This window comes from Phaethon lepturus, unplaced genomic scaffold (genome assembly GCF_000687285.1).
Source record: "Phaethon lepturus isolate BGI_N335 unplaced genomic scaffold, ASM68728v1 scaffold43892, whole genome shotgun sequence".
Classification (NCBI taxonomy): domain Eukaryota; kingdom Metazoa; phylum Chordata; class Aves; order Phaethontiformes; family Phaethontidae; genus Phaethon; species Phaethon lepturus.
This window is the reverse complement of record NW_010522059.1, coordinates 14,120-25,891: the sequence shown is the minus strand read 5'-3', so window position 1 is coordinate 25,891 and position 11,772 is coordinate 14,120. Positions and strand designations below refer to the sequence as shown.

At 36.3% G+C, this 11,772-nt stretch overlaps 1 protein-coding gene across 1 annotated transcript in view; it reads right to left on the bottom strand.

The window, feature by feature from the left end:
* Positions 1–11,772, bottom strand: part of LOC104616634 (putative RNA-binding protein Luc7-like 2) — a 24,401-nt gene that overhangs the window by 8,275 nt on the left and 4,354 nt on the right. The window contains exons 2-6 of the mRNA XM_010281703.1: positions 5,255–5,353; positions 4,275–4,385; positions 3,452–3,595; positions 2,226–2,402; positions 1–64 (exon numbers count right to left, since the gene is read on the bottom strand). The exon at positions 1–64 is cut by the window's left edge and continues 37 nt beyond it. Of these exons, the coding sequence (XP_010280005.1) occupies positions 1–64; positions 2,226–2,402; positions 3,452–3,595; positions 4,275–4,385; positions 5,255–5,350 (592 nt within the window). The 5' untranslated portion in view covers positions 5,351–5,353. The remainder of the gene's footprint in view (positions 65–2,225; positions 2,403–3,451; positions 3,596–4,274; positions 4,386–5,254; positions 5,354–11,772) is intronic.

Genomic DNA, 11,772 nt, shown 5'->3' with positions numbered 1-11,772 from the left:
CCCTCTCCTCTCTACGTTTCAGACGCTCCTGATTTCGTTTCTCCTGTTTATCAGCCACAATTCTCTATAAGCAAACAAATATAATCATTAAATTACATTTCAAAATTTGTCAGATGATGGTGCTATAAAAATAATCTATACAGTTAATATCCAGTTCTTTCCCTCATGTATACTCCCTTTCCCTTGTGTATATTATTCCCACTCTCTTCCTCAGTGTGTATATATATATTTCTTCTCCAAGAAACAGAAGTTATTGCAGAAGAGCTACAGCAAATAGATGGGTGTTACACGAAGACCTAAAATATGTGGAGTTAATTTAAGTTTTCCATGAAGGGGAATTCAGAGCAGTAAGTCATGCCTTTATTGTGAGAGTTTCCATGCCAATCCTATCATATTTTGGCCACTGGGGAAAGGTTGAAAGGAATCGTAACTGGGAGAGTTAATTGTTTTATTAACTCCTTCAGCCTTGCTGTGACATAAAGAAATCCTTAGTCTTAAAGGACTTGGTTGGGCTGATACCTAGTTTTGAGGCTACTTCTTTCTGTATTGTGAACATATAATTAGAGAGGATGCTTCAGCTGATAGCCCCCAGGTTGAACTCACTACTACTGGGGACAAGGCACGCTCAGTAGAGGGCCCTCAGATGTGGAACTCACAACTGGAGATCTGGCCAAACCCAAGTCTCGCCACCTTCTGGACATGATGCAAGAAATTCAACTCTTTGTAAAGACCTTCTTCTGAGATGTGGAATTGCCCCAGCAGCATCTTGATTAGATCTCTGAGGAGAGCTCTGAGGAAGGAGGGGATAGTTATTGTTTTCTTTTTTTGTTAGCGAAGTACTTAAAAAGATTATTTTATTGATGCTTTGGGAAAGTGAAATAATTATCCATGCATTTTTTTCTCCAAATGGTGTAAATCATCAGTTATTTCAACCCTTTATGTCAAATCATATCTATACTTCCTTGTACAATATCAGTAATTTCACTACAAGCAAGGTTTCTTGTTCAAGTGACTCTGCATAATTTCACGGAGGGATGAGAGGAAGCACACATCATCTATTCTAGTCATCTAAGGTTTATGTTACAGCAGCTATATTTAGAAGACTAAATTGCCAATACAGTCAACAGAAAGAGTTGGGCTTTCCAAAGGGTAAGTCACAGTATCCATGCAAGACAGGTGGAATATTATGAAATATAAACCAAGCCAATTTACTCAAACTCAGCAGTAGCATTTTCTGGTTTTAGGGCTTCAATTCATTTAACTATTGTCTTTAGTGATTTCTACATTTAAATGCTCAACTGAGCCTTGAACATCATAATTTGCATACTAAGATCATAAATGGCATCAGTGTCCAAACCCATCCTCTTGAATACCAAAGTCTAGAATGTAATTCCAGTCTTTCTTCAAGCACACGTTTTCTGGTCAAGATGGCGTTCTTTAGGATAATATTCCAACTAGATTTCAAACCTTCAAGCTATAGATAACATGCAACCTCCCCTGTAACAATTATTTTAATAGCTAGACTGACTTCAAGATACGCATATTTTTGTATTCTGACTTTGGATAGCTACAGCCTTGAGTTGTTGTAGCTTATTTATTTAATCTATCGTCAATTAAGCTTAAAAGCCTTCAAAAATTACTTAAAAAAAGAAATCTTCTTTAGTTCTTGGTACCTACAGAATGAAAGTCACCTCCTATTTTTTTCTGGATAAAATAAACAAATTGAGTTTTAGTCTTTAACCATACAGTAAGCTGTTTGAGCTCCAAGCACTTCTGTAGATGTTTTTTGAAAACTCTGCCATGTGTTATCATCCTCCTTATGTACTGGTACAAAAAATGAGGATTTCAACACCAAAACAAATAAAATATCACTCACTCAGGCCCACTACATGTTCTTGTATTTTCAGCAGTCTCATTATTACTTTTAGCCAATTAATTGCCTAAAAGTAAAGTTCATTTGGCTATTTCCTATGACTGCTGAATGTTTCAACATCACTATCGTTCAAAATACAGTTCTCCATTTTGCAAGTGCAATCGCACTCTTTGTTCCCAAGATGCATTACTTTGAATATGTGTTTGAATATACCTCAGTGCAAAAGAGGTCATCTAATCAAATTATCCAGATAATTGATATTAAATAAGAATGTTTAGTGTTTTGTAGACTAAAAAAATCCCAAATGTGTGTGTGAGCACACACATACACAAAAATATAAGAATGGATTTACCCTGAGTTCCTCAAGCTTCTCTCTTATTTCAATAAATCCTAAATGTAGTTTTCCTCCAAAGTGGTCAGCAAGTCGTCGGTCATTGTCATGAAGACCAAGATAAGCCGAGCACACTTCACAAACCCGTAGCTTCTGCTGCTGAAAGCTGGAGGCTGGCATAGAATTCCTGTACACTTCCTAGAAAAAAACCAATTTGCTGTTACTTCTCAATGCACAGAAATACAAAGGTAATACTTCAAAGGTACACTACAAACTGATAACTGAATTCAGTGTACACCAGCACATCCTTTAGTTAATTCCCACTACTCATAAATCAACTGTCTCACTGAAAACTGGACTTACTTAAAAGCAGGACATCAGCAACTGGTTTTGCAAATTAAACAAAGTGGGGTGATTATTAAGTTTACTTAAGATCATACTACTTTGACGGGTGAACAACTTTTTCATACACAACAATGAATACACATTACCACTACAATTACTATGTTAACATATTATGGAAATATTACATCAGTTTTAGTTCTGAACCCTGTTTAAAATAGTAGTAGTTTCCTGAGAAATCTACCTGCATTTTAGACACTAATTAAACAAATTATCTGAGCAATATTTATCTACAGACCCTCAGATGACAGGCAAGCAAGACTGCCAGCAACCCCTCTGGTACTGTTAAAATAACTGCAGATGTTTGTTTCTATAAATTTAAGTATCTTGGTGAAGTATCATATGGAAAAGCTCTTTGTGAGTTCTGCCACATGAACATTACAACAAGGACCATTTTGACTTGCCTGATACACAAGCCATTGACTAATTAGCATTCATTGAAGATGATGGTTCACTTCACTGAAGCTTTCCAGTACAAGCCACGTCAGCACACCACAAGGCACAACAGGATTGCCACAGCAAAAGTCATGAGACCAAATGGTTAAGTCAATCCACCACACATAGACACAATTGTAGTGACCACAGATACAACTGGCCAATAAAGCTGAACTAGGATAAATGCATCATCCACAGAAGCGAGTATAACTTTAATAATATAAGAGTGTATTTAAAGGTAGAAACTTAAACTATACAGGATGTCACAAAGCAAATTCTTTATAGCTTTATATGAAGCAATTCGTTAAGGAAGTGATAGCAGGTAAGACATCTTGCCTTACACAGATGCCAACCAATTTAATATTGGGCCCTGCCCTCTCTATCCCCTCAGTCTTACACAATCAACTTACTTCTGCTTCTCTCTTCTTTACCCGAGCCTTCTCCACTTCATCCATTACTTTTTGAGATTCTTCCACATTCCCATCAGCTCCAAGCTGTTCTACTTTGGCCAGCAGTTTCCCAATTTCTTCATTCAATTCATGAACTCTTTCAGCCTTGAAAGACAAGGAAGGGCTTAACACGGGAAATGCTTTTAATTACGAAGAACATCGAACCTACTACCGAGTTATTATATACAAAATTGGTAGGATAGAATTAAAAGAAACATGCAGAGATAACTTCTCCAGGTGAAAGTGCAACAGAAGTTGCCTCGTAGAAACACACAAAGAAAGGCTGAGTTACCAAGTCTATGTACCAACTCCAGAGCAGGACTTTGTTCAGAAACTTCAAGTCATTCACACTGTTGTCTATACCACATAGTCTTGCAAAATCAGCATTAGTATGTGTACAACCATTACTCCTAGTATGTGCATATATGTGCAGGAAAATGGTTAAAAATTTTTTTCAGTTACAAGATCTAGAGAAAAGCACATCAAAATTTGTTTACTTTATGGATGAAATGTTGATCAAGAAGTGTAAGAATTACTAACATTTGTATGGCATAGTATCACAGAGAGTCAAGTTTCTTGAGCTCAAAAATATCAGAAAGATCTCTTCCCTGTGTTCTCCTCTCTGTCCTTTAAAGGCAGTTTTGGGACGGATAGAGAAAACATCTTTCCTTTTCCCCTCCTCAGTATTAATTCTCAGATTGGATAGCCTGCCAAAGCCTTAAGTTGGCTCCTTAGGAAAAACAGACCTTCAAAGAGACTTCAGTAACTAGTTTTACATGCTTACTTTAGCTGCAACTTCAGCACTGATCTCTTCTTGGGTTTCTGCTAGTCTTTTCTTAGCCACTTCTGTTCTCCTGTCACAGTCTGCAATAAATGACTGCAGGTGGTCCATTGCCTAAAACATCAGTAAGAACACTGATCAATGCTGTCAAGAACATGAATATTTCATCAGCCTTAACACCTTCCAGACTTAACTTTTGTAAGTTTTTGTTAGTGAAACCTTTGTAAAACAATGATCTAGCTGTTTATGGTGACTAATCACATATATTAATACACAACTTTTTAAAAATCGTAGTCTACACGTTGTCACAAGTACTTGCTGAAATTTGGAAGTGCATCTGTCTGAAGTCTTCTCTAACAAGTGAACACTTTTAACATGCATTAAAATTCTGAATATTCACCTCACCCAGCCAATACATGCAATATTCTAAATTTTTTCACTAGGTTTTTAAGCTATTAAGCATATTAACACCATCCTTCCAAACAACAACAAAAAAAAGACATCTAATCTTTTTGTCCCAGTGAAGACTAAGCTAGGAGACTCCTAGCTTGGATTTCAAAACTGTACTATTCACATTACAGTGTACTGAAACATAGCATATGATTTGTTATCTCCAATACAAAACTACTTTCTTTGATAAGAACAGAATTTAAGACTCTCTTCAAAGCATACACAACCTTAACATTTGCTTGCTATTTGATAACACTAAGACAGCATCCAGGTTTATGATAATTCGTTCTGTGGAAGGCTGTGAACAGTTCTACCTTGAGACGACTACCAATACAAATTGAATACTCACATATAATCATGCACAGGCATGTATCTTTCATGTAACTGTGCAAGGATTTCTCTGCCTCTTTCTATAAAATTACTTTCCAAAAGTTTTCTTTCTGTGTGTACCAAAACTTAACTTCTGGCGCTCAGTTTGTCCACCTAGGTACACAAATTATACTTTCTCTCCATCATTAGGACAAAATACATACATCAAGCTCAAAGAAGAAATCCTGATCTTTGGATGCTATTTCATAGTCTGCCCTTAATGCCAGGTCATGCACCTTCAGACATTCTCCAAGGTCCATTCTCTGAAAAGAGACAGAGGGAAAGTGGTATAACTTTTCAGAAGTGTCACAAGGAATGAAGTTAGCATGATTTTTTTTAATAGTCAAATATTCTGAAGCAAATCATCTGCCCTGTGGGAATGAAAGGACAGTTTAATAAAGCTGTAAGACAACACAATACCAGATCTTTAATTAGCATGCATGAATCAGGAAATAATAAGAGCAGACAGAATGAACAGCTTAGCTTATCATGATGGTTGTTTGCATTACAGAGTATCACTAATGTCCTGCAAAAATGCTGTTTTACTGAAAGTTCAAAAAAATGACAGAAGTGGGACATCCTGTATCAAATTAAAACAGTTTAGGAGAACCCAGGTCCCTGCAAATAACTGGTAATTAAATGGTCAAATGCTTGATCTGAACTGTCTGCACACTCTGTATGTGTTCCAGTTATATTTATCACCTGAAATAGCTACAACCACAGCACCACTGTAAGTGCTACTTAAAAACGGTTCTTGAAGCGTTTCAAGTAAGATAGCCAAAAAACCAATCCCAGCAAAACATTCTGCAGATAAGTGAAGATGAGCTGAGTGTTGGACTAATGTTCAAGCATCAGGGAAGAAAAAGTATAGATATTTTACTTGTAATCTAATGTTCCAGAATTGACAGGAAGGAAACATGAACTTAAAGTAAGTAGACCGCATCACTGATCTTGCATACAACGCCACTGAGAAGAGTGCCCAGAATCTTAATTAGGTAACAAATACTGTTTTTAAATTGAAATTTGCATTCCACATAAGATAAGAAATTCTAACTCAATCTGTTCCCTGGAAGTTTGTTTGGTGATCAAGACAGACTAATGTGCACATGACAAAAAAAAAAGAAAAAAAAAAGGTGCCAAAACCCCCAAACAACCCCAAAACAAAAAAACGCAAAGCGAAACCCCAAACAAACCCCATAACCAGCAACAAACAATCCCCAAAAAACAATTTGTAATGGAAACACTGGACAAAACCAAGGCACCCTTCTCTACAAAAGTACAAGCTGATGTATCATCATCGTGATTATTATTTGTGCCACTTAAAAAGAGCTGTTTCAGTTAAGTCTGCTCTTGGCACTGCTCACTTAATATTAAGAAAAACTAATCGTTCCTTAACATTGAAAGCACATAATTAAAGTTGAACTCTGATGGAAAAAGCTGTTACTCTTGTAGTTTATTAACAGTTTCAGAACCAAAACTTAAATAATAACTTGTGTTGTGAGTTTTGTAAACAACAGATGAGCTTTAACTCAGAAACTGCTGCAAGTCATTTGGTATCTGAGTCAAATGAGTGCCTTTTTTTTAAATAAACAAAATACTTGCATTTAGGTAGCAATTCAAGCCTCACAAATAGAGTAAACAAACACCAGTTGCTTTCAACTTCTCAAATCATGACTTAGATGTTCCAACAAATCCATTAAAGTAATTTTAATGGAAGTTGTTGGTTTATTTCAAATGTTAGACACAGAAAAAAACATTTTAAAATACAGAATTTTGAACTTGAAAGGTTTTGATAAACTGTAGTTATTTAATACCCTTTAGCCATCATAGATCTGTTTTCCAGAGAACATTTGATTGCAATACAGAACATCTGATTGCGATGCTAAAGAAAAAGATTAGCTTTTCCTTTTGCAACTACACAGGACTTCAGCGATTTTCTTAACTGATGCAAATCCACAAAGACCTTGAAGCTGAGCAATGTATTAAACATATCTATTTCCAAGTCATTAGATGCTGACATTATTTAAACTGCAGCATTCTTTCAGGCAAGTACTTCAGTACTAGCAAAGCAGTATGAAAGAACATCTTAAAATTACCTGAAAATTAGACACGTAAAAATCTTCCTAAAAGTGTAAAAAGCTTGTCTTTATGCTGATTCATCGCTTGTACGGATAAGATATTTAAGGTTAAACTGTAAAACTGAAGGCTAATCATGTTTTAAGTGAAATGCTCCAGTTCTAAATGCATAGATAAGGCTACTGACACACTTTAATATATTTCAATACAATGACAAAAAGCCTGAAATGCATCCACCATAGCATCAGAAAAATGCTATTTTAATATGGAATCTACATACACTTTGAATAAATGCATGAAATAAACTTCCATCACACTCTTAAAAGAAGAGAATTCACATGACACTATCATGTCACACTGTTCACTTTACATGTGTTTTATGCTTCTTTTCCCTCTATTCAGGTTGGATTTGCCCTTCTCAAGAGAGTACATTTGCTGATTTCTTTTCTTCCTACTGGGAATTGTAAATCCCATGCCTGAAAGGATGGTAATTACTCTGAGCCAGCATTACTACTGAAAGATTTTCAGTCTTCCCTTTATCACTACACTGTACCACCCCATGCTAGCACATCTGCCTGTGCAGTTGAACACAATCTGGGTACTGACTAGGTAAAACATACCTTAGCAAACCAAAAACAGAGGCAACTTTTCAGCAGTGTACCTTTGTCCAACTTGTCAGGCAGCCACACAAACAGATGTTTTGACAATATGTAGAGGGCAATGTAATAGTGGACTTAATCAGCTAGCATCTCTCACAGTATCAAGATGCCACTTCAGACAGAAAATTTTGGCTCCCCTTCCCCTCTTTGATCCAACAGAGCGCACTCTTATAAATACTCATGTGGCATAACATACAGGGAGCAAGAACATGCAGGTACAAGAGAAAAGGATTCTTTTTCATCAGCTTTGCTGCTAAAGAAATTATATAGTTGTTGGAACTGCTCCTTAACAGCCTGTAGTAGTCTTGGCTAATCCTTTGAAAGCACCTTCGCAGAAATATTACTACTAAATATCTTTAAAAGTTCTATTAGCAAACACCAACGTAGACAGACATTAAAAAAAAAAAACATTTAAAACTCTTAAATCAGTTTGCACATTACATGCAAAAATCAGTCTAAAAACCACGTCTGCCACATTTGGCAAAGACAATTCATCTTGGGAGGATGATTCATTACTGTCGAAAGTCTATGTTGGATCAGGATGGCAAAGGACCTTAATAAGCACAGCTCGTATTATAATTTGGCTCATATGTCCAGCTGCAAAGTAGATGGACAGCAGATGGAAACGGATACATCAGAAAGAAGATACAGTAAGACACATTATTTTAATTTTCCACATGTCCACCTTGCCATTTGGTGCCAAGACATACCCTCCCCCAGGCCAAAAAACAAGCATTGGTAGTCAGCCATTTAAAGCTCAATCACATTTGAAATAGAAGATGGCTACGAGGGAGACTGAAGTTCAAACATTGAGCTACTAATGAAGGCTTAAAAAGAATGCACATTAACTGTTTTTTAAGACAGACTTACAGTACTTAAAGTGATTTACAGAGAAGTCTTGATGAGTAAAGCAAACAAAGAAAGGTGACAACATCCAAGTCTCCAGACTAGACACAACTAAAGTTTATTGAATATGTGAAGCCATGCTTTGGGGCTTCTTCCAGTTACTGCACTTTTACTGAAGATTAAAATCAGAAAAAATCCTACATATTTGGAGAATCTTTCTTATAAGTGAAAGCTCTTGCTGAAGATTAGTCTAGAATAGTCCAGGAGACCATATGCAAAGCAGGGTATCAGAAGTCCTTTTGGTATTGCTGAGCTCTGCTTAAGAAACTAGTGCCTTCTACTAGCACCTTGCTAACCATTTTCTGAAATTTTTTTTTTTATTTCTTAGTCTTAGATGGGCAATTAAAGCTACTTGATTTCCCAGAGCTGAAGTTTAGATGACTGGTCTTTCATCCCAAACAATCTCATGTTGAAATGATTTAGTAATAATTTCTGTCATCCCATCCACAAAATGGATAGAATGCCTTTGGTATTAATACAGAAATACAGATTACATACATTTAGTTTAACAATGATGCATAGCTTTGCTTCAATCAAATCAGTTACCAAAAAAAAAAAAAAAAGAGAGAGAAACATATCAGTTAAGTATGAATAGACAAGGAAGAGCTGGCCAAGGACTTAAGCAATAGAGAATCTGAAGAGTGCTGTAAAATAAATGTGCCCTCATGAGACTGAACCAGAGACTAAACTCTGATGTGATGCTGTTTCTGGAACATGAAATTAAGACAACTTTCTTTTCCGATCTTGAGATACCTACAGCAAAATTCCGATTTTGGCACTTCTACAACTATTATACACGCCTTTGACATCAGAGATTAGATTACTGAATGTACTCTATATGGAGTGCAAAAAGAGCACAGAAAAGCCAAAGCTACTTAAAAAACAGAGGGCTGATGTTGAGTCAAAGTGTGACATAGTAGCACACACTATCAATGCTTCTAAAAACAGCATGCATCTTTGACAGGTTTTTACAGAAGATACTCTAGGCAGTGTTTATGTAAAGAATTCATTCTAGCTATAAAGATACCCATACCAAAGCAGTTCACATTCAGCAAGAGAAGGTTGGTTGGTTTGTTTGTTTGCTTTGGAAGATCTGACATGACTGAAAAAATTTATATTGGAGGAACCAGATCTCTCCCTTTATCAAATTGTCAAGGCAGCTAGTGGGGTCTGTATGAGAACACCCTTGCCACTGATAAAAGAGAAGCTGCAGATAGACGCTTTGCTGGGATCTCCTTCATTATGGAACTCCCTTTTCATCTGCACTAACAATTTTGTTTCTGACAGATTTCTTGACTTGTGATAAAGCCCTCCTTTCTTGTAGGCAACACAGGTTCAGAAGGGGGGCCTTCAGAATTATAAATAATGCATGATTTCAGTTCTCTGACTCCACTCATGGGATTAGCTTTTGTAGAACTTCACTAGCAGGAAAAAAATGCTGACCTAAAAAGTCACAGAAATTATTACATTATTAAAGTCCTTAGCAACCACTGAAAATTCCAGGTGTCTTTAGAAGTATAATACTTCTTTAAAGACATTTCTCCCTTTAACCATACTCTCACTTCTGAAGACTTCAAGTCCTTAGAATAGATCTTCACTGAAAGACAAAGCTAGCAGCAGTCATTCTCATTTTTAAATGAGATTTCAGTGTTTATATAGTATTCAGTCTTATAGCCTGACTATGTATTAACATTGAAGTTAGATAACCATACGAAGAGCAAAAAAAAAACCCTTCACCTAGATAAATTAAACCCATTAAAATGGAGTATGGTACAATCAGTTCACTTTCCTGGCACTGGTCAAAGAAATTAAGAATACTTTCAAGAGACTGACATGATCACTTGCCAGGAAAACAGAGCACTTTACAATTCATCACCACTGGGCTGAATGCTACAAATTGAGGTAGCTTATGCAAGCCTAATTTAATTTGATTTGCAAAGCTGAAGCAATTTCTGTGATCAAATCAGTCCTGAACTGAAAAGCTGATACCATCCAGCTGAATGCCTGCTTTTTGTAACACTAGAGCAAATAATCACACTGGCACACCTACATTTTAAGTATGGAAATAGTTCCACTAAGCCAATGGGACTACTGGCAAAGAAATCAACTCCAGATTAAAACACCTTACTAACACCTATCTGTAGATGTGTAAACTATCCAAACTTCTCCTCCACAGTAAAAGGAGATCTAGACAGTACAATCAGTGAACCTAACTGGATTCATCCCCCTCTCGAGAGGAATACCCACTGGCAGGTGAAAGTAATCTTTCTCTACACTCCACTGCCTAGATACCTTCTGACTCCAGTGCAAGCTTCAGCACCTAGCTCCTCAGCTGAAACCTAAATTTAGATGTCTTAATCTGGAGCTGAATTGCACCCTTAATAAGCTTAAAGTTAATCATGTATTAAATTATATTGCTAAACCACTCAATCAATATGGTTTTAGTCAGCAAGAGTCCTGACGAGCCAAGTGCAATAAATTCATGAGCACCTAAAGATATGCTTAACTGCAGGACTGAGTTGACAGAGCATACCTTGAGGTCTGGATAAATAAAATGCAAGGAGCAATGCTCCTCAACAAATACACATAAATATAAATACAGACAAAGTTAATCCACGGAGCAGAAAGGAGTTTCTCAACCATGAGAATATACCATTTTCAATACACATACAGTATTTGTGAAATTTTTTTCAACAGGGAAGCACAATCAAGCTAATAAGAAAAATGGATTGCTGCAGAAGTGTTGAACTGCTTGGGCTCTTCAAAGATAGCTAGCAGGTTACCATAAATATTCAGGACATTACTACATATAATCTTATTAAAAGTATTTGTTTGAAATCTTCCCACCTTGTAATTTTAATTAGTACTCAGCTATTCATTCAGAAACATACACAGATAGAGAAAACACATTCTAATGTGTTTGTACCATTACAGGCGAATTGTCTGACTCCTACACATGTAGTTTCAGTCCTAATCTCATAGTATAGATAAACAAACATTTTTGTAATGCTGATGAAAAGTAACTCAAGAACTGTGGTTGG